Source organism: Nyctibius grandis, chromosome 10 (assembly GCF_013368605.1).
Source record: "Nyctibius grandis isolate bNycGra1 chromosome 10, bNycGra1.pri, whole genome shotgun sequence".
Taxonomy (NCBI): Eukaryota; Metazoa; Chordata; class Aves; order Nyctibiiformes; family Nyctibiidae; genus Nyctibius; species Nyctibius grandis.
Window position 1 is genome coordinate 2,226,043 of NC_090667.1, and position 23,438 is coordinate 2,249,480.

Below are 23,438 nucleotides of genomic sequence, written 5' to 3' on the forward strand. Positions count from 1 at the left end.
CTCTGATGAATTTCACCCTATTTTCTTTATAAAGTGACTATTTGAGCCATCAGCTGCTTGCTTCCTTGTGAAAGGGATTTGTAACCTCCTGAGACTGTGGGTGGATGACAGAAATTATGGACACTTACTGCTGTGGACGTTAAATGCTCTTAGAATGTTTTATTTTGATAGAATTTGTAAAATATTATGAATTGAAACTTTACATTATTCCTACTTCCATTATTACAGTAGGCTAGGTGTTAGCTCTAGGAAGCCTGAAGCTTTCTCCTTTAAAGGAGAATATCCTACCCTTGTCAGTCCTGCAAAACCAACGAAGACCAGAGGGGAGGGGGGTTGCTCGGAGGACACGGCCCTTCCCCATCCCTTCATGGAGAAGAAAGCCTCCTTCGCTTCCCCTGCTTTCTCGTAGGGGCCCAGTTAAATGCTAGTTAAATGAAAATGATTCCTATAAATCAGCAATATAAATCTCTGCCTGTACCCACGTGTATCTGCTAAAACCTGGAGTACGTGAATTCAGTTTTCTTTATTTTCCTATAAGCCCGAGCATGAACCGAGGCCATCAGGTATGGACCAGCTCTCGTTCCTGATACCAACACCCAGAATCTTATAAGTCCACATCTCAATAAGAAATACTCCTTTATTTTCACCCTTTCACATTCTTGTAAGATAAGAAAATATTACAGTTGCCAAAATAAATGAAACTGTAATGAGCGTACCCTGTCTAAAGTGTATCCACAAGAAGAATGCAAATTCACTCAACTAATAGATTTTAAAAATTACCCTTGCTTTGAAACTCTCCTGTTGCCACATGTACATGGAAAAAGCCCAATTTAACATGCACATGAGCCCCAGACCTGGGGGCGGGTGGGAGGGGAGGGAACTTAAAAGAAGTCAAGCTTTGGTTTGAGCGCCTGTGTGACATGAATGGCGAAGGAACCTGTGGAGGTGATAAGCCATTGTTTATTGTTAGAAAGTGCAAAATAACGAAAGAATGCAGGCTCTGTGTACAGTTTGCCTCCCAGGAGCAGTTTCATGTGATACTAAGGTTTTTTTCCTTCCTATAGCATAGCTGATTGCATGGTTTAATGTCTTATTCCACATGAATTAATACAGTGATATTTTATTATGATGAATTTCTGTTAAGCCACTGATGGGTGAAGTGGGTGTTGTTCACGCCAACCAACAGTTCTTGCTGCCGGGCTCCAGCACGCTGTGCAAAGTAACTTTGGGCTGGTTGCCTTAATTGCTTTTGTTTCCATTTCCCAGCCCGTAGCAGAGCGGGAGCAGGCTGGGTGGGCAGCGTGGCCACGCTGGCTCTGCGTCTGTCCCAGCAGTGCCACAGGGTGGGGAGCCTAGTGATGCTGCAGTGGCAACCTGAATGGAGAGGGCTGTAGTCCTATTTCCACTCCAACTTAATGAGTTCACAGGTTGTTGCTACTCTGACTTCTTAAAATAAGTAGAAAACAGAAGTGAAAGCATAAATATCTGCTGCCGTCGTTATAACCGGTGTTTCCGCGTTGGCATTTTGTTATCAGTTTCTGTTTTGCCATTGTAACATTTCATGATATTTTTTAACGTTTTGTTTCCTTTTGTTTTCTTCTTTAACATTTCCATTGCTTATTTCTTGTGCCCAGTGTACTGTGTCACCTCACCTAAGAAGGACGATAGGTATAGGGAGCCACCGCCCACCCCTCCGGGATATATGGGGATTTCTTTAGCGGACATAAAGGAAGGATCGCCCCACCACCCACACCTAAAACCTCCAGACTATAGTGTGGCAGTGCAGAGGTCAAAGATGCTGCACAGTGACCTCTCTAGACTTTCATCAGCTTCTCTCGGTAGTGAACCGGTGGCCTGTATTTCATCGAAGATGCCTCAGTGGCATAGTCGGCAGCCGTCCAGCCCCAAGCTAGCAGATATGACTGACGCAGATAGTGAAGAGGATGGTATGTGCAACACCTCACTCGGTAGATGTTAAGTGAACTGCTGTGTGAATCTGGTCTGTGCAGTGTTTTACTTCGCAACGATGTTCTGGGCTTTCTCGTGGTCGTTCTTGGAGATTAAAACTTGGTTAATCTCTAAATAATACAAATGTGTTTGTATGGCTGTACACACATGTATATATGTATGCATGTGTGCACACTGAAAAAAAAAGAATGCCTTCCCTTTAGCAAAAGCATGTTGACACCAAACAGATTTTAAATTATATATAAATATGTATAAAAATATACATATGAGATCTCCCAAAGCACAACTGAGACACTTAAGAGCATGTAGATATGATTTTTTTTTCTCTCTAAAATCTGTCCCCTCTCAGTGGTGATGATGACTTTAAGGGACACTGTCAGGCTGTAAATTACATGCAGAAAAACTCCAGCCTTCTCCCCACTGATTAACTGATACCCGTTGTTTTAGGATGGGGTCAGGATGGTGACCTAAACCTAATATTTTTAATTTGGATTCGGTGGGGTGTGGTACAACTCTTAACTCGTTTCACGTTTGTATTCTCATGTGCTGGCATGAGGCTGCCTTATTCCTCAACAGAGATTTCTGGAGATTGGGGTTAAAAATGTTCAACAAAATAACAGTGAATTTCTGTTCTTCTGAAAAGTGCATTTAATAAAACCTGACTTCTCAGCCCAGCTCGGCCTGACAGTGTCTCTCCCAGTTAAATTCTTCATGATCTTGTTTGAAGCAACAGCCAGTGCTGCCGAGCATGGTTCAGGTGACCAAAATGCAAGAGATTTTTCTGAGAAATACTGCTCTTATTTTGTGTCAAAACTGACTTCAGGTTAGGGGGATTTCTGCTTAATGGTTTATCTGCTGATTCGCTTCCAAGACCTGTGCACTGATGTGATCTCCCTGTACCCTTTGCTAGTGATTTTTATTAGAATGTTGTGGTCATTTCCTTCAATTTCAGTCTGGCTTAAAGTGTGGATTTAGATTAAAACAATTTCTGATGCAAAATGATCCTATCTTGGCCATTTAAAATATGTAAACAGTATTTAACATACATATTAGTGCTGCAATTCAAACTTAAGGTAAAAGGTAAAGTTGCCCAGCATTAGTTCAGTTGTGATATTAAATGGTTTTGATGTAAAAACAAGGAAGTAATTGCTTCAAACATTTTAATCTGAATTTTTTCTAAACTAAATTTAACCATACACTTTTAGGTACACCTATTTTTAAAGTGCCTGGTTAATTTTATTTGGGATACCACGCTCACTGCATGTTGGAAAGCAATTTGCTGGCTTTTCTGCCAAATCAGTAGCTTTTGGGATATTGGGAGCTGCATGCTAATAATTTTTGGAGGCTCTGAGATTTTTGCAGTACAGCTTTATTGTATGACTGTAATGCCTCAGACTACATGAGGGTTTGTTAAATGGTGATATTGAATAATTTGTGGTATTGAATACGTTGTGGTCAATCATTAAGACAGTGAAAAAATCACGACGAAGTAGTGAAGTCTTCACAGAACCACTGTGATCAAATACTGGGGTGCTGGGCTGTGCCCTCTGCGTCCCGTGCAGGTGATGGAATCACTCTTTATTCTTTTTTTTTTCCTCTTTTTTTTTCAGAAGATGAACAAGTATCAGCAGTGTAACCACCGGGCTATTTGTGTAAACCACTTCACACCCCAAGGGATGTGGGGAGAAGGACCCAGGATCCCGTTAGCGACCGCTAACGCCTTGCTGCTGCTAACCTCAAACGTTGTGTTCGCCTCTGTCACGGGCAGGGTGGGTCACGTCTCTACCTTACTTCAGTCCGCCACCACCTAGGGAAGCTACTTCTGCCTCTGAGAGAGAAAGACCTTCTCTGACTGCCTGGATACCAACCTGGGGGTCTGCAGATGGACCAGGCTGCGTGCATTGGGCAGTACCCGTTGTCACTACCCTTGTTCTGTACGATACCCTACAATCCTTGGGGAGTTTTCCATCGTCGTTATTTTCTACATGACCGTTATAAGTCTGAGAGTGTTATTTTATGAACTTTAAAAAAAAAAATATATCAAAACGTCAGCAAAAGCAAAGGACATTGCTGAAGTATCCGAAAATAATTTATTAATTTAATTTTTTTTTGTTTTTAATGGGAATTTCCTTTCTTTGTGTTAGGAGTGCTCTGGTTGGCTAATGTAAATGTTTAGTCCATGTGATAGTAAATTAGCTACACTTAAACTGTTGTACTCTCAAAATAAACACAGAAAACTAGAAAGGGGACGTTATCAGGTGCAGAAATACGCGGCTTTTAGTGTGGTTTTAGGTTAAATAGAGCCCAGAGCCCTGCAGAGCTCGGACACAGCAAAACCCCACTGCCCTGAAAGTGGGGCTGGAAATTTTTTAGCTGCCGGCCAACTAAGGCCATAGTTGGTGCTCTCCTGCCCCGTTCAGTAATGGTTTGAAATGTGGCAGCTGGAGCTGGCAGGGGAGTCTGAAGCGTTCCCAAAGAGCTGGAACCAGGTTTTGCCCTGCAGAGCTCAGCATGCAAAGTGTGTTGCTAGAAACCAAACCTGAACCATGTGTTGTGGGTTTTAAGATCATCCCACGCGTTCTGGCCTTTTACCAGAGTTGCACAGGATTTGGGTGCAAAGGTTATCTTTAAAAAAAAAATAATAAATTAGAAATCACCTTTATTTCACAGTAAAACTTGTGAAACTAAATATTAAATGACATAATGCTTGTCTAGGAGTATAATGCGTTTTATGATAGGTTAAAAAACCCTGTTGTGTTCATCTGGAAAATAGCAGATGATCTCAGAACATTTGGGTTTATATCGTAGGTAAAAATCCTGGTGGTGGTGATGTTTTGACTTACAGCCAGCCAGTATTAACACGTGATCCTCTAGTTTGACTATGGTTGAATAAATTGCTTGTTTGATTTTGCTTAGCCAGCCAGAGCGCAGAGGGGTAAAACTGGAAATACCTGCAGTTTGTCTGTCTTTTCCTTCCTTTCTTTCTCTCTTTTTCTTTCTCTCTTTTTCTTTCTCTCTTTTTCTTTCTCTCTTTTTCTTTCTCTCTTTTTCTTTCTCTCTTTTTCTTTCTCTCTTTTTCTTTCTCTCTTTTTCTTTCTCTCTTTTTCTTTCTCTCTTTTTCTTTCTCTCTTTTTCTTTCTCTCTTTTTCTTTCTCTCTTTTTCTTTCTCTCTTTTTCTTTCTCTCTTTTTCTTTCTCTCTTTTTCTTTCTCTCTCTTTCTTTCTCTCTCTTTCTTTCTCTCTCTTTCTTTCTCTCTCTTTCTTTCCCTCTCTTTCTTTCCCTCTCTTTCTCTCCCTCTCTTTCTCTCCCTCTCTTTCTCTCCCTCTCTTTCTCTCCCTCTCTTTCTCTCCCTCTCTTTCTCTCCCTCTCTTTCTCTCCCTCTCTTTCTCTCCCTCTCTTTCTCTCCCTCTCTTTCTCTCCCTCTCTTTCTCTCCCTCTCTTTCTCTCCCTCTCTTTCTCTCCCTCTCTTTCTCTCCCTCTCTTTCTCTCCCTCTCTTTCTCTCCCTCTCTTTCTCTCCCTCTCTTTCTCTCCCTCTCTTTCTCTCTCTTTCTCTCTCTTTCTCTCTCTTCTTTCTCTCTCTTCTTTCTCTCTCTTCTTTCTCTCTCTTCTTTCTCTCTCTTCTTTCTCTCTCTTCTTTCTCTCTCTTCTTTCTCTCTCTCTCTTTCTTTCTCTCTCTCTCTTTCTCTCTTTTTCTTTCTTTCTCTCTTTTTCTTTCTTCTGCACATGATGCCCCATTCTAGTGTAAAATTGGACATGAATGTGTGAATATGTATTTAAACATTTACCTGTAAATCTTTGTTGTGATGTTTACAGCCTAAGCTAGAAAGAAGATGTTTGTCATTTTTACAGTGCCTCAAAAATGATTTCTATATCCATAGTTGTGAAGAGCTTTAAGGTTTTATTTTTTCCTGTATGTGTGCAGGGGGGTGCAAGGTGAACGCAGCATTTTCTGAAAATGACACAAGTACCAAAACCAAGCCAAAGCCTTCGATGCGCTTTCCCTACAGCAGCTGGGGACTGATGCTGCCGGGTGGGTGGGTGGGAGCCAGCCTGTGCCCGCGCTCGTGGCGGTGCCGGGCTCGGTGTTACCCCGGGGCTGGAACTCGCCCGCGTTGGGTGGGATTCGGAAGACATAAGTGAACAGCGATGCTGAGGAGGGGATGCCTCATTCCTAACTAATGGGTTGGCTGGGTGAATTTTTGGCACAAGGTTCTGAGGAGCAAATGGTTGAAAAAAATATATTAGAAACCAGTTGAGGTATCTCATAATAAATGCATTTTGCTTTTCCGAGGCCTTAATGACTATAATGAAGCTGCACAGGCCTTAATGAATAAAGATTCACGTGTCAAAGCAATGCAGGGCAGAGCGATTATTTTCAGCACATGTCATGTTGATAATATAACTGTTAAATTGATCTTTTTGTGGGATGGAAATCCAAGTCCTAGGAACCCCACCGTCAGCTGTAGTTGCTTGTTAACCTCTACGCGGAGAGTGCAACAGGCTCCGTGTTCCGTCAGATCATCTGTGTTGTGCCAGGTAAATGGAATCACACGGTTCCCGTGACCCCGGGTGTTGAGCTGTGCCTGTTGAACAAAAGCATAAGGGACGAGGGGTTGTTACTCAAGTGACTTCCTTTTTCCCCAAAAACCCGCTAGTGCTGCCTCTGAGGATACGGTGAAGCTCCTCCAGGAGCGGGGTTGGGGTCTCCTCTGGCAGTTGAATAAATCACCCATTGGTTTGCACATCAGCAGCATCCGTCTGTTCTGCGGGGCTTTTCAGGACACCAAGTTTTGGAAGTGAGTGGAAGTCTTGCTAATCCTATTTTCCTGATATCCAATACAGCTGGTGTAAATAAATCACGCATAAACTATGGACACATGAGCTACTCCTGCTTCTCCTGCCTGGCGCGGTGTGGCTCACCTCTGCTCGTCCTCGCTGCGGGTCTGTTTGTTTGTTTTTAAATCAACCGATCACATTGATCGGGGCCGGTAGCCAAATGTAGTGTGTCTGGTATGGGTTTGAAGAGACATTATCCCTTTTTTCAGTAATTGAAATGGAAGGAAGCTGGTGGCTAGTACCTGTTGCACACTGCTTGACTGAAGTGATGTCTTCTGGATCACAGATCCCTGACTTGGTGCCTCTGCCGGGTTCCTCTAACTCGGGGTCTGATTTCGATGAACAGTTAAAATGCCTCATGTTCTTCCACTGCCGTACCTCGCTTTGCTCTTGACTTGCAGGTGAAAGGTGTGTTTCAGCTATTCATGATTTAACCATACAGTATTTCATTATGCTTTATAAATCTTCAGCTTCCAAGTAAATCCCAAAAAAGCAGGGTGGTTTTGTAAACTTGAATTGGCCTCTCCAGTTGCAGAAAGGGGAAAATGAGATCACGGAGCTTCTGAGTGCTGGTTTCGTCTCCCAAATATCCAAGAAAAGGGGAAGGCGATGCCTGCAGGTGTTTGCAGTGCGAGCACACGCATGGGGTGGGTGTTTGCTAACAAGGAGCAACGTGCTGCTTTCCTGGCTCGTTTGCTTTGCCTTCACTCCTATGAAGAGTTTCACAGAGGTGAGTGATGCTTCACTGGGGAATGGTGAGAGCCTGTTGCTCAGGATGGGGTGCACAGTGCACCGAGGGTTGCCTGCACCCTGCCTGCACCCGCTGGGAGTCCCCAAGGGCTGAACCTGTCAGTGATGCCACGTAGCGTCAGTGGTGGTGCAAAACCTCCCAAATCACCTCCCAAGTCATTCCATCGCAGGCAACAGTGGAAATACGAACCTGCCGTTTAAGTTTTTATAAATTAGAATTTTTTGGAGGGTAAACTTAACCACTGCCTTCGCAAAAAGAAGAAAAAAGGGATACTCTCTCTTTAGAAAAGCTTTACACATTACATGTTAGAACGCTTGCGTAGAGGGTAATCTACTTTGAATTCCCAACCCAGCTTTTGCTTACGTTGTGCTTTTTATTGTTTTATTTTTGATATACATGGAATGCAGTTTAGCTTGGTATTAATTGAATTCTAAATATGTGAGCATATTGGCAAAACTGCACAGATGTAATGATATTCCCATAGCAATTGTACTGCACAAGTCAGTGATTGTAAACTATTCTGTAACAAGCAATGTTTGTCTCCTATTTTTTGATACCTCTTACACTTATGTCTTTTAGAAAGACAGTGCCTATGTATGCTTTTTGTATTTTTATGGAGTGATTGTACATATTTGTTATATTTTTGGTTAAGAGAATGTTTAAAAGTACTGTTTATTATCCAATCTATTAATATGTTGGAATCAATAAACAATCTAGATACATTAATTGTTTTCAGCAGATCTTTTCTGGCAGCCGGTGGAGGATGGGAGCTGAGGCGCTGCGGAGCAGGAGAGCCTGGCAGGAGGACAGAGCTGGTCACAGCAGCCCCTCTAGGTCAGGGAAGTGGCCTCTGGGCAGCAGAAGGGGAGCGAGGAAGGAGCCATCACCGCAGCGTGCAGGGCCTCTGTCCCCACCGCTCTCGCAGGCAGCACCCACTGCTCGGTGCTTCACACCTCTCTGTGGTCCCTCACCATCCTCCCTGCCTGTCCCACACCCCCAGAGCAGTTTGTTCATCCTTCTGCCTGTGTCGGTGCTCTGCAGGCAGCCCCTTCCTTCCCTCCCACCCCCAAGTCCCCCATCCCCAGCTGCTGTGTCCCTCTTGTCTCTCTGCAGCTCCATCCTTCCCAGCGCGGTGCTGGAGCCCTCACTGGGATGTCACACGGAGCCATCTCAGGGCCATGAGGATGTGCAGGGAGGCTCTGCTCATAGGGACAGGGGCTCACATCTCCCACACTCCCCTGTTGAGCCCAGAAAAATCAGAGCAAGATAGAGCCTGACGCAGCAATGCCAGCGGGCCGTGTCCTGCGCCTTGCAGGCTGTTACAGAATCACAGAATCAGTCAGGTTGGAAGAGCCCTCTGGGATCATCGAGTCCAACCATTGCCCTGACACCACCATGGCAACTAGACCAGGGCACTAAGGGCCATGTCCAGTCTTTTCTTAAACCCCTCCAGAGATGGTGACTCCACCACCTCCCTGGGCAGCCCCTTCCAATGCCTAATGACCCTTGCTGAGAAGAAATGCTTCCTAATGTCCAACCTGAACCTCCCCTGGCCAAGCTTGAGGCTGTGTCCTCTTGTCCTGTCGCTAGTTGCCTGGGAGAAGAGGCCGACTCCCACTGCACTACAACCACCCTGTAAAATACACACACAGATGTGTGCAGGGAGTGAGGGTGGAACCACGGAGCTGAAAATACTCTTTTTTTTCCCTCATTTTTGCAGGCTGGCCCATGGCCCTGGCAGCCCCCAGCATGGGGCTGCGGGTGGGACTGGTGAGGGGAGCAGGAGCTGTGCCACGACCCCCCGCCCCGGCCGGCGGGGCCAGCTTGTGACTTCGTGTTCCCTCTATTTACTGACCATCCGAAGGGTGAGTTACGTGGGAGCCTTATGGTAAATACCTTTATTTCTTTTTTTAGGGATCACGGCCCTTCTGTAAGGGGTGTGCCCTGGCGAGCAAGGCCTGCAGCTTCTTGGTTGCCTCCCCAGGCCCAACGGTGTTTGCTTTGCCCCGTGCCCTGCTCGGATGGGGGGATGCTGCCAGGTGAGATGGGAGTTGAACTTCGTCTTGTTCATCTTCCCCCAGTGGGACTCTGCAGTGTTGTTCTCCGGGATCTCTGATTTCAGGCAGTTTCTGGCAGGTGATTAGTTTTTAAAAATTTTTTTAAACTCCTGAAAATTAACTGTTCTTTTTAAAAAAGGCGCAGGAAAAAGAGCAGCCACAAGAGGACAGCATTGCCCGGGTTATTACCTGCGAGGAACGGCTGAGGGAGCTGGGGGTGTTTAGCCTGGAGAAGAAGAGGCTCAGAGGTGACCTTAGTGCAGTCTACAACTACCTGAAGGGAGGTTGTAGCGAAGTGAGAGTCGGCCTCTTCTCCTGGGCAACCAGCGATAGGACAAGAGGACACAGCCTCAAGCTTGGCCAGGGGAGGGTCAGGTTGGCCATTAGGAAGCATTTCTTCTCAGCAAGGGTCATTAGCCATTGGAAGGGGCTGCCCAGGGAGGCGGTGGAGTCACCATCTCTGGAGATGTTTAAGAAAAGCCTGGACATGGCACTTAGTGCCATGGTCTAGTTGCCATGGTGGTGTCAGGGCAATGGTTGGACTCGATGATCCCAGAGGGCTCTTCCAACCTGATTGATTCTGTGATTCTGGGCGGCAGGAGCGTCAGCAAACGGGTGGGACAGTGTGGGAAGGCAGCGGGAGCACCCGGGAGGTGCCGTTGTGGGCACGATGCAGAGAGCGATTTGTTGTGTAAAATCGGATTAAGAGGAAGCAGTTTCATGAGCGAGCATTCCTGCTGAATGAGGTATTTTGATTTTGGGCTTTTCTACCTTTTTTTTTTTTCCTTTTAGTAGCTTTAAAAGCACTTTGTTGCTGCTTATCTAAAATTACTGTAATCGGGTGGAAGCAGGCACCCTCGCCCCTGATGCAGTTTCAGCCTTGCCCAGCTCTGACACTGTCCTGCTTTCACCCTGGGAGTGAGGATGTACAAAACCTGGGCTGTGGGCAGAGTGTGGCAAATCCCTTGTTGCAACAGGTTTCAGTCCAACAATCACTGTACTACAGGGCTGGGCTCAGCACGAGGGAAGCCCAGACCAGTCTCCTTCCCCTGCTACAGGGTGGGAACCCAACGCAGGACATACTGCATCTCTCCTCATCCTCACCTTCCCGTTTCTACACCTTTGGTCAGACCCGCAGCTGCTGCATTAGCAGGGCTTCATCTTCAGTGGTGGGCAGCTGCCAACCTGACCTCGAGTTTCATTCACTGGGGACATTCGACCAATGTATTTGCTAATTTTCTGCTGGAAAGCACGTATCAGATCTTATTGGGAAGAATCAGTAACCGCTTGTTAGGCTGCGGTAACGCGTGTATTATGTGCTCGAAGAAAAGTCGAGAATTGTCCCTCCAAGGTAAATATGAAAAGAGAGATTAATCCCCTCTCCTGGCACAAAGGGCTGCTCATTTAGCAGATGTTGCTTGCTAGAAAACTGCTTTCTGTTTGCTCAAGGGGGGAGCGAGGAGAGGCGAGGAGCCCCGCTGACAGCAGCCCGAGCTGTCCCCACGGCCCGCGGATCGTGGCACGCCAGCGGGGCTCTGCAGGCAGGGTTGGTCAGAGGTTTTCCGTTGTCAGTCATTTATTAAGGGGATAAAATGTGCAGAGAGACCGTGTTTGAATACAAGGAGTGCTAAAACCCACCTCTGCACCGCTCTCTTCTTCTCTGCCAAATTCCTGCACTTTTGGGGCTGGAGAAAAGGCATTTTTCCTCATCCGACCTCAATCCAGGAGGAGCACTTGGAGCCCGTGGTATTTTCTCTGTGTGCTTTAAGGCTGTGGCATCAGCTCTTGTGGGTTGTCCCAGAATTTGCAGTATTTTTAGCTTTCTTGAAGATCCAGGTCCTGGAGGCACGTGATGGCATGAACCGCTGACAGGGTTTTTGGGTACATAAAGCAGCTCTTGTTGATATGAAGAAAACCTTGATAAAAGTCTTCTTAAAATGTGTATATAAGTGGGAAGGAAATGAAGACCCATGTTTATTTAACCTCCCCCTGGCTCTTGTTGTTGGGGTGCTGGCGCTGTCTTTCTGCTTCCCTGGCAGCCTAAAAGTGCAATGTCTTTCCCTTGGGTATTGCCCCAAAGACTTTTGTTTTTCTGGGTGACCCGGCACTCCTGGAAACACAGGAAGAAATAAGTTATTTGTACAAGATGAATGTTAAATGGGTTCCACAACCATTTCTGTTCATTCCCCTGCAATCGTCAGAGGAGGAGAGTAATTACCAGTGTGACAATGCCGCCAGTGAAACTTGGCTTGGGAGAGAAGAAGAAAAATGGTAATAACTGAATTTCGAATGTAGATTTAGTTGCATTTAACACTTATGAGCAGCAATAAAGATGAAGGTTGTAATTGTATCTGCAATTTCAAACCTCACAACATAATTTTATACACTCAAACATCTGTTTTAGGATCATAGCTGAGAGTGTCAGATAATTGGCTTTTTTTTAGACCTATCAGTTAGGCACCATCAAGTTTATTATAAATTCAAACTCATTTATTAGTAAACACGACTTGTGTTGAACAACACCACAGTGCAGTAGTCCCAGGGACGGGGAGTGCGTTGGGAGCAGCAGAAGCCCACACCGCTGTTGGGAAGGATGCTGAGACACGGAAGGTGCCGGGGTTTTACCCGTCCTCTGGGAATTATGGCTAAGGAGCGCCAGGAGAGCCTGCTGCGAACCTGGGAAAAGCTCTTCTGGGCTGTCAGAGGTTGGTGGAGACCTTCAGGACCTGCTTGCCCAGATTATGAGCACCCCTACTCTCCACCTCGGTGTATGGTACGTTTGGGAGCACACAGCCCTAGCGCAGGGCTGCAGTGTGATGCCTCCTCTGCTCCCTCTCATTTTCTTTTCTGTATTAGCAGTAAAGCTGACGGAGAGGAAGGTCTCGTGCTGGGCTCCTGCTCGGAGGACCAGAGGGGTGGTGCGGGGAGGTTTCGGCAGGACCTGGTGCCTTCACCCCGAGCCAAACCCGGGCTGTGCCGTGTGGGTCCCCATCCCAGTGCTGGCTCCCAGGGCTGCTCCTGCAAGCGACGGAGGCTTTGGGGAGCAGCAGCACCCATGGTCAGATGCCCCTGGCACCCTGTGGGTGCTGTGCAGGTTGTTTTGTCTGTGCTGTTCCCCAGCACATGGTGAGATGCTGAAAACTCTTCTTGCTTCTGCAGCTCCATGCCGGGCAGCGGTGCCCGGGCAGGCTGTTCTGCAAGGGCTTTTCTCCTTGACTGTGGTCCTTTCCCTCACCCCACGGGTATGCAGCATCGTGCCCTGCCTCTGAGCTCGGCCCGACAAGAGGCACCGCGCCGGTGCCGTGACCCAGCGCCTCTCCCCGGGTCCCCGCGGTGCCTGGGACACACACCTCGGCCGTTCGCCTTTGCCATCTGCAGAGTGAAGTAATTAAAATTTAATGGAAGTCACCCTCGATTTTACAGCAGTAGTAATTAAATGTAATTGGAGACGTGACTTCTAAACAAGGCCGTATGTTTTTTTCCAACAATAAGTTTGACATCAGGAAGAGCAAACAGATAACCAAGGACAGGCAGAAGTGACGCGTGGGGCGAAGGTGTGATTTTACCCCGTCTCCATCGGTGGTGGCCATCGCAGGGGAAGCCTCTGCCCCAGCTTAATCAAACGATGCTGCCGGCTGGTAATGGGTGGGAGAAGTCCACTGGTGTTGAGTACCTTGTGTATCATCAGCAAAGCGATGGTTTTACAAATAATAGCAGTGCCAGAAGCTAAGAAAGCTCTTGGATTCCTGCTGCCCTTTGGAGGAGGCTGTTCCAGCGCACGTCTCCCTGCAGAGGGGCCGGCGGGGAGGCACTTTGTTGACTGACTTTGCTGGAAAACCTGTGCTGCTTCGAAGAGTCTTAGTGACTCAGGCATGTAGTAAAAATAACGTAACTGTCAGCCAGGTGTACAGTTTAAAACTAGAAATCTGGCCTTTGGTGAGGGTGTGGTTTTCAGAAGTGCAGAAACCTGGTCAGTTAGAAATTAGCCAGTTCAAAAGACTAAATCTGGCATTGGCTCTCCTTTTGTTAAGCTCTCCTCCTCAAGCCTAGGGATAAAAAGCACCAAAAATCCAGTAGCTGCCGCTTCCATTACCCGTGCCCTTTCCTGCCACGTGGAAATGTCACCTGCAGCCGGAGGGAGCCGACCTGTGCCAGCAGGACCCCGGCAGCGGGGATGGGGACGGCGGCGCTGGCACTCGCTGCCAAGTGCCCTCGGTTGTTTGAACTCGTGAATGTCACCCTGGAAGGTGTGAGCAGGAGCTTCGCGGGGAATTAAACATGCAGCACAGCCCTGGCCTTCAAACCCGTGAGCTGCGGGGCGTGTTTTATGTGCAGTATTTATTATTGCGTGGGAATGAAGGAGCCCGACGTGCGGTCTGGCACCGCGCAGACACGCCATGGAAGAAGAAGCTTCGCTGCTAAGCGGCTGCAGCAGAGGCTGGGGATGACCGAGAGATGCTCTGGTTTAGCTTTTTTAATCAGAAATATTATTTCACAGATGGGTAACCCGGCAGTTCAACAAGTTCAGCGCTGCGGTCTGTGTGCCGGTGTTTGATACCAGGCGTTGACACAGCGTGTGTGGACGAGCAATGCAAACACGAATGACTTGCCGGCATCGTTAAATGTGTCATCTAGTCTTGTGGAGCAAGAAAAGTGGCTGTGGGAGGAAGGCCCGTGGGTAACCCAGGTCTGCCTGTGGTGCTGCTGGTGTTGGTTTCAGGTTGGCCATCTCCTCTGGCAGCCAGGACCGCGTGCGGTGAGCATCAACAGCGTGCCAGATTTTTTTCAATGGGCAAATGATGTGTGGCCAGCTTGAATTCTTCAGATCAATAATTCAGTGACAGGCAGCTCGAGCGCTTGGAAATAGCATTAAGCCCGACATGGTTGTTCTGCTTATTGCAAAGGATCGAAGAAACACCGGAGCCTGAACTGCTGAGCTCTGTCACCGTGTCAGTGCTGTAAGCGTGAATATTAAGTGCCGTGGGAGAACAAGGTCATCTGTGTACGTGGCCTCTTTGACAAGTGAAGAGGAACTGCTGAGCCCTTGGACTTGCCAGTGCTGGGAATGGATGTGGGCACTGGGACTGGTTTCCACAGCAGTGCCATACCTGGTCACCGTGCCCACTCACGGTCCTTCCTCAAGCAATGGGAGGAAGGATGCAAAGGCAAAGCCATTTCTAACAAAATTAGGAGGATTCTAATTCTTCATCTTTTTTTTTTTTGGCATCAATTTGCATCTTCTTGAAGAAAAGCAGCCTCTCCTGGATGCTTTGTGGGTAGCTTTGCTCCAGCTACATTTCAGGTTAAGCAGCAGCAAGTAAGGTGCAAATATGTCAGGGTTTTCCTGATTTAGCTCTGCTTTGGAAGGGGCAGGAACAACTGAATGGCACCAGTTTCTGGTGAGACCATAATGTGCTTAGCTAAGTTGTCAAGGAAAATTGGACATCATGGAGCACTATCCTTAAATCTGGTTGTTGCTTCTCACAAAAATCAAGTGTTTTGATGACAAAGTAAAATTTCTTTTGACACGCTTGAGGGTTTTGGTTGTGTCCCCCTGCTTTGACTTTGTTGTCTCCATTTCAGACATTAGCCAGGGAGGGTGATGGGGCAGTAAATGGCACAGCCAAAGGAGGAAGCCCTTCCTGTTGCTTGTGCTGTGCTATGGTTTGATGGGGATTTAGGAACTGGGAGCAATAATACTAAACTGACATTGCTTTAGTGTCAAAACTGGCCAGCCTCCTGGGAGGCACGAGGCTGGTCGCTAAGACTCAGGTAGGAATCAGAGGGATTTCCCAAGGCAACAAGTGGCTTGAGTCTCTCCATGGAGGCCATGTCGGCTCCCAAAGGCCACAGAGTCACATCAAGGTAAACGCCTGTCCGGTCTTTTGGGGCATAAAGTGCATTTCCAAAACGTGCTTGGTCTTGGTAGCTGCCTGTTTTTGATTTTGGTGGGAGGATGGTGGTTTCTGCATCCTTATCGTTGCTTATCTGCACCCTAAGGCACTTCAGCACTGCTGGTCTGAAAGACTAAGTCACGTCTGAGGATGGGAATTGAGTTCCTTGAGCCACTTAGATGCGTTACCCTATTCTTGAAATTTCTGTTTGTAAGCAGGATTTTTTTAAAAGACAACTGGAGCACAAACGGGAGATTTGAAAGTGGTGGAGGGCCTCAGCAGCTATTAAGAGTTTCTCTTCTATTCCTAGAGAAATAAGCCCCGGATAGAGAACACAATCCTTTTACATTGCAATATCTTCTGCCAGCTGCAGGGAATTTCCTTGCCTTATGGACAGGATCCACAGTAAGCTCCTTTTCCACTTAGGCTGATGATACTTGCCATGCATCAGAACAATATTTGATCTCTATCTGGGGTTTTTTTCATCCCCCCAGAAGACACACCTCTTACATTCATGTTCATGAAATTCAAATGAGCAGTGAATTGAACAAAAAGATCCCGTGGCACAAGGTTTGTGTAGAGCTTACAGGGGAGCTGTTGATGATTTTATTCCAGATGATGCGTTTAACGCAGCGTAGCTGGGTTTTAAACGCTGCCTCTTCTAAACAGTATTAAAAAAAAAAATCTCGGATATGTTCTAGCCAAAGAACAAATAAACGGTGCAATACTGAAATGGTTAAATGATTGATGCAGCTTGGGTTTCTTCTCTTCCCTTTTGCAGTTTAGTTTTTCTGATTTCTGTTCTTTTAAAAAGCTACCAGTGGCTTTGAAGCTTCAAATTGTTGTCTTTGGGAAGCAAATGCCTGGGGAGGAATTTTAATATTGCTTTTTCTAATTGCTGGGAAGGGAAGGTTAAGCAAGATAATCAGGCGTTGGGTAGAGCTGGCAGATGACAGTCATTACAGATATAAAAGTCTGGTGTCGGTTGTGACACGGTTTAGTGTTGTAGCAGTAGTAAAACCTGCACAATGTCATTAGAGTCTTTATAGGACAAACATTTCGGAAGCCGGCTCTATATCCCAGTGATGTCTGTGCAAACACTCCTGCTCACTTTTAAAGCTTGAATAAAATCCGAGATGATTGCTAAGCTAGTCGTAATGTCTCCAAGGTCAGAGGAAACTCCCCGTAAGAGCTTATCTGTGTAAAAGGAAAAAGAAAACACTCCACCAATAAGCCAAAATAACCCTGATGCCTAAAGGAACAACGCAATAAAAGCCTGCATAATAGGGAAGGTTTGGATAGCTAAATTGTGAAGGAACATGTCTTTTTTTTTTTCCCCCATGGAATATGAACATCTCTACTGAGCTCAGCAGTTGTAATGACTCTATTAGATACGTGTTGACTTTTGTCCTTCAATTGTCTTGTCTTTGAGCTATATCTACATGTGTATCTGTATAATTCAATACATATTTATTTGTTTGGGTTCTTGCGGCTTTTTAATAGATGTCATCTGCCTTTGAACAGTGATTTTCCTTGGCGATGACTCTCCATCACCGCCTTTAGCAGCCTTTGCTGACTAATCAAGATGTAGCTTTGTCCCGTTCTTGTAGCTGGAGGGTGTTTTTGCAGCTCTGTGGGGTTTTGTCATTCACTTGGATGCTTTGCCAGTGTGTTGTGCACCTGTACAATGTCAAACACATATTGCCCACAGCAGCATTTAATAGACTTCCTGATGTCAATGTAAAGTCAATAACTCAAGATCTTAATTGCAGGACATGTCTGGATGCTGGCTTACCTACGATTTTTTTTCTAGATCAAATTACCCCTCATCTTTGGGAACAAAACTAGGTTATTGTTTCCTCTATGACCCTAGGAAACAAAAATAACATTGTGAAATGCAGGGCTGTAGAGTAATGTTCATTGGTCCGGAGAAAGAGCTCCAAAATGTGCCCTTTTCTCAGTACGATAAACATTTACCAAATTGCTCCAATAAGTCTGTTTTATAGAATAAAAAGGAAAGTATTTGAAAAGTCTCATTTGTGAGACCAGAAAGGAAAAGGTGATGTACAGGCAAAAAATACTGATTGAAAGCTACACTCATCTTTATGAGATGAATGCAAAACATCTCGATATTGCGTGTTGTGCTTTGGGAGCATGACCTTTTGATGTAGTTGATTATTGAGCTACTACTACCCTTAATCAGTCAGCAAATGAATGTAGAGCTGCGGCTTAAATTCTCTCCCCTGATTTTCAGAGCCCTGTGCTGGAATTAATCCCAGCAATTTGTCAAAACGGGCCTGAAAATCAGCAGTTTTAAGTCCCCCAAAGCTGGTTTCTTGGTGCGGAGGGAGCGAGCGGTGGGAGCAGCTCTGCAGGCACCGACTTGGGGTGAACATTTATCTGTTCACCAACAGATAAATGCTGTTTTGCTGGCTAAATACTCAGTTGTGGCTGTTGTCAAAAGAGATGACAGAGCACCTGGCTGGATTGACGGAGATATATGTGATATATATAGAGAAAGAGAGGGAAAAACTTCGGACTGTATTTAATATAAGTGGTTTTTTGCTGAAAACACTTGTAAAACAGTGGTTAGCCTTTCATGCTGCTCAGGATCTCACGGTATTTGCCCTTTTAGTTTACAGCTGGAATCTCAGTTAAGTGAGGTCCCAAGGAACAGAGTTGATACTCTGTTGTTGCACACAAACACGTGTACGTATAAGGTGTAAGTATGGATGCAGCTGGCCACGGTGGGGAGAACGAAGAGCAAAGCCCTGACCTGCAGGATAAATGTTCTTTCCTTTGCACATGTACTGAATCCAGAAATTAGTGTGGTTTTAGGAAAAATAACACTTTTTGAGGCAGCAATAGCCAGAACTGTCGAGGTGGCAAGCGGTTTTGGGCGTCTCGACGCCCAGGCAGGCTGCTGCTGGAGCTGGCTGGCCCTAAAGATGGCACTATTTTTCTATTTCACTGTAAAGCAAATTCCCTCTCCAAGCCAGCTTCATTCACTATTGAGCCTCTCTCAAAAACATTATTTTTTCCAAGGCTTTACATACAGTAAAGTCCATTACTGTGAAGGCCAAATTGCTGCCAAAAAAGCCTTCAGCTAAAAAATATATATCTATAAGCTAATAACACAGCATTCTGATGAAAAAGACCGTGCAGGGAAGGAGTTTTTCTCAGTTATTAATGGCCAATGTTTGTTATATTGTTATGTTTAGTCCAAGAAGCCTTGATGGAGAAGAGGCAGCTTTTCAACATGAATGGCATTTCAGCTGGCATTTTATAAATTTTACAAAGAAAAGCCCTGGAATATTTAAACTCCTGCTAATGCTAAAGAAAGGAAGATGCGTGCTGTGAGAGTGGGGTCAGACACGGGTGCCGAGACCCCCGGGGAGAGGAGGACAAAGCTCAGGGTGTATTTGGGGTGCTCCCTTGGTAGGAGCATCCCCAGTGTAGCTGTGTGAGCCCTTAACATAAAGAAATTCAGATATTAGCTAAGACAGACATTAGGTCTAGCTGCAGGGAGAAGGCTCCCGACCCTCCGGTCGCTGTAAAAGGCTTCGTCCTTTATGCAAAGGGCAAGTGCCTTCCCCAGAGCTGGGGACCGGTCCCACAGTACCTCACCTCTGGTTGTCCAGCGTTGAGCCTGATGAATTATTTAGGGTCAGAATATGATTTAAACACTCGGTCACAGCGTGGTACAGTTGTCGTTGATGCTACGCTTCGTCTGCCCTTTTCCTTCCCATGGACAAAGTCAAGACGTGATGTCTGTCAGGAGCAGGACCCGCCTTGAGCATCTTCATGGGGTGAATCCCCAGAAAGAATGAGATCCCTTTTGAAGGCTGTTTTTAAAATGAGATATAACTTGCTTTATTTATTTGTTTATTTATTTAATCCTCCAGACTGCCATTGACTGGAATCTTGCATTTTCTGGCTGCTTGTTGCTGGCTCGGACCCTGCCCAGAAGCACTCTCCCACTGCTGGAGGGGTCGGCAGTTGCCCTGCCCGATGGCTGGAGACCTTTGGAGACCAGCAATGGTTTTCTAAAGGCTTCACGTTTCCCCATCGCTGTGCATCCCGTCATGCTGCTCCTGCATGGCTTAATATTTGAGACCAAGCTCAGTGCCACGTGTACAAAACTCTGCAGCTTGCAGTGTTTGTGTGTTGCTGGGGGACTGGGACAGGCTGGTTGTGGGGGGTTTTTGGAGAAGTGGCTGTGCCACACCATGGGTTGCCTCCAGACTAGCAGGGCTGTGCAATTCCCCTTGGCTGGGATAACCCATGGCAATATTTCTGTCCGGTATAATGTCCCTATAACTGCCTGTGGCAACCAAAGAAATGACAATTTAAAGCCAAAGGGAGCAGAGACACCAGGTCGAGCGATCTAAAGACACTCCTGTTCCCTGGTGAGCTCACTTAGCCTGATTGCTTAATTGGAGGTGATAACGCAGCATCTTTTTTGATCTGGCAATGTCTGTATTGCAGCTTATGAAATGGGCTGAAAAGCTCAAGAATTGCTGAACAGCAGATGAAAGACCCCAGCAAAGACGACAGGATGAGAACAAAGTTTATTTCATTAAGAAAATGCAGGAATAAAGGATCAGAGCTTTTCAGACCAACCTCGTTAGAAACCTAGGCAAACTAGTGACATTATGGTTTATTAAATATCATTATGCCAAGGACAAAAACCCTTCCTGCAGAATTCTCGCCATAATGGCAAAAAATAAATGCTAAAAAAACTGTTTTCTCGCTTAAATGCTGCCCTTTAATGTAACTCTGAGATCTCTTGGTTTTAGCTTTTAAAAAAATGAGGCTATTTAATTAAACATAAATCTGGAATTGGACTGTTTAACATCCAAATTTGACCATTTCAGCCAAAGACCGTGGTTGGTCTAATAACTTCAGAAAAAACACAGCCAGTGAAAATATTTTCCAAGAGTCCATTTGTGGGGAAGAGACTCACACACAGAGGTTTTTTTTAAGCTAATTTGCAGTGGTACATGTGCAAGCGCATACATATTGATTTTATTAATGAAAATTAAGCATGTACAAATTTGCCTCGGTGGAGGCTGCGGGGTAGGGAAAGGGAAGGTTAATCACACTTAGCATTGCCATGGTTCCCTTGCTCAGGATGCTCTGCACAGCGCCGCTGCGTGCCAGCCCCCTGATTGGGATGCAGGGCTCCTCGCTGCCCGTCTCCTGCCTCTAGACTGTGGCACACATTGTGAGGAAGATAAAATAGAAATAAAGATCTCCCGGCCAGCTGATTGTAATGCAAACTGGGAGCCGTTTGGCCCAGGCCCTGGGTTTAGGCACAGACCTGTTGTCAACAATTAGAAAAGGGAGAAGGGTTTTGGGTTGTGGATGGTTCCTAAGAGTGAGGCATTTCATTATTTTCAGCTGATTTTGATTGGCAGTGCCCCACCGATGTGCTGTGAAGGCAGTGGAGGGCTAAGGGCTCGTTGCTACACAAACTCCAGCCCCAGCCACTGACGGGACCATCCGTCAGTAGTGAGTATTGGTACTGTTACCACACGAGTACAGAATTCCTGCCACAGGCTTGGACAGCCTCTTCTCAGAGCTGACTCACCCATGAAGCTGCAGTGGGATTTTTGGGTCTTGTGCCCCCCTGGAGTCACCTTCTGCACTCACTGGCGAGCGAGAGGGAGCCCGTGCTGTGCCCTGCCTGGCTGGCAGGAGTGCTTCGAAGGCGGGGTGAGATAACAAGTCAAGGATGATGGAGAGGAAAGCCAATGTCCTGGTCCATCTTGACTTGTTAAAAGTGATCTGCGTGTCTGTGGATGAAGTGAAATGAGTCCCAGTCTCTGGTCAAGAGATTAACATGCTGTCAGCCCACAGAACCCATTAATGAAGTACCTGCTGGAGATGATGACCAGCGTGCATCTTCAAGGGTTTCCATTTTGCAATGGTAGTGGCCTCTCAGGGCATCTCCTCTAGAGATGATAAAGCTTGAGGACTCTACTGGATATGTGCCATGCTCATGTTTTTTCACTTTGTCCCCAAACCACGTAGCTGAAGGACCGGCTCTAATGCATGGACCATGCATGACGCAGGCACCAAGCGGGTGTTGGACTATCTGTGCTGGACTGTGATGGAGCTGTGGGTTGTGCTGCTGGCTGGTACAAAGCCCAAATGAATTCTTACGGAGGCTGACAAAAATAGCCTGGTTCCCATTCATTTCAAATCCCTTGAGGGGCCTGTCTTCATTTTTAGGCACCTAAATACTTCTGCAAATCTCCCTCTTAGCGCTTTGTGAGCTGGGGACTGATCTGGCACATCAAACTTCAGATAAAACAGACGTTTCTAGATCTGAGCAGCTTCTAAAATGAGAACCAGACCTATGATGAGGTCAAAATTGCTCATGCCAGTGAGAAAGTAATTTCTGGAGATTTGCAGATTTTTATTTATTTTTTTTAAACGTATTTTGAAGGGCTTTTGTTGTAGTTGTGTTTTCATTTATGCTAAAGTGACAGGCGGGAGAGATTTCTATCAACAGTAACGCATAAAGCATATTGGGAATTGTTTGGGTCAAATAATTTTGCCCTTCTGTAAAACGATGCTTTAGGAATATTATCACATATATTGGTTATATTAGCAATCTTTTTATCCAGGTAACTGAGAGGCAAACGCAGCCTGCCGGTTTCTTGGGAAGACAAAGACAGAGGGGAGAGTGTTTATACGATCCTGCATATAAATGACTTATTTATTTTGATAAGATTTTACTGAAAACCGAAAGAGAGATTGGACATATAGCTGTAAAATACTTATCAGCATGAAATAATGCCCACCTTCTGTGCCCAGCGATGTTGGGAGGGCTCTTCCCTTTAGTTGGTACTGAGTGCTTTGGGTGTTGCTAGAAGCAAAGCATAATGGGTTATTAGGTTTGTCTGTCTTAAAAAAAAAAAGAAAAAAAAGAGAAAAAAATCTCCCTGAGAATGAAAAATTGCTTAGAATGTGCTGTCAAAACAGCAATGCTACAATGCCACTGCTGCAATTACAGGGATCGTGCATGCATGAGTGATGAGACTTTTACATACATGAGAAATGAGAAAAAGGTCTTTTAAAATACACTTTAGTTTTACTTCATAATTATGTGGATCCAGGAAGATGCATCACAGAGATATCACTGTGCTGAAGTATGAAATCGTTTGAACATTTATCCAGAAGTGGTGCCATGAGCAATACTTCAGAATATTCTGAATTGACTAGAATTATATTAGTCATGTCTTTATTACAAAGACAGTAATTTATTCAGTAGATTTAGAAGGTTTTGATTTTCGTCTCTGAAAGGCTGAAGGGTCAAAACATAAATTAGAGTAGCACATGGCAGTGCTGAAAATCCAGGCGATGTAAGTACTAATAGTGCTAATATGTTTTAGTGAACTGCAAAGGGATTGTATGAAATGGAGAACTTGTACACCTGGAAATAAGTGATAGTGTGGAGGAATTAAGTAATAAAATTATAGTGATAAATTAAGGATATGTGTTATTTTAAAAGGCGTCCTGGGGGCCTGAGCCACGATTTGGCATCACAGAGGGGACACCGCCACTTTCAGCAGCCTTGTCCGAAGAAGTTGAGCTCAGATTTTGCCTCCCTTATCCGTAAAGGGAAGGTAAAGTGTTCCACACGAAGGATTTTTAAGAGTTACTGTTTGCAAAGAGCTTCAAATTCTTCATATGAATGGTACGGAATAGCGTAAACAGTGTCATTATTCTGCATCCCACTGTGTAAGAGCTGCAAATCGCCTTTTGTCTGAGTGTAACGGGCTGTACTTACCATCCTCACCCGCTGGCTGCTGAGAGAGATCCTGAGCATCACTGTCCGTAATAAAAATAATTAATCCCAGAGAAGAGATATTCCAGGTAAGCCTGAATTTCTTTCACTGTATGCAATGGCATAAAGACTC

The 23,438-nt window shown here is 45.7% G+C and overlaps 1 protein-coding gene across 8 annotated transcripts in view; it reads left to right on the forward strand.

Moving 5' to 3' along the window:
- The window catches only part of RAPGEF6 (Rap guanine nucleotide exchange factor 6), a 156,615-nt gene extending 151,624 nt beyond the window's left edge, over positions 1-4,991 (forward strand). For 6 of the 8 annotated variants that reach the window (XM_068408499.1, XM_068408503.1, XM_068408502.1 and 3 more), the window contains 2 exons: positions 1,635-1,946; positions 3,579-4,991. In XM_068408499.1, coding sequence (XP_068264600.1) covers positions 1,635-1,946; positions 3,579-3,604 — 338 coding nt within the window. In that variant the 3' untranslated portion in view covers positions 3,605-4,991. The remainder of the gene's footprint in view (positions 1-1,634; positions 1,947-3,578) is intronic. The other 2 variants (XM_068408500.1, XM_068408506.1) reach the window with 2 other exon arrangements.
- Positions 4,992-23,438: the final 18,447 nt, after the last annotated feature.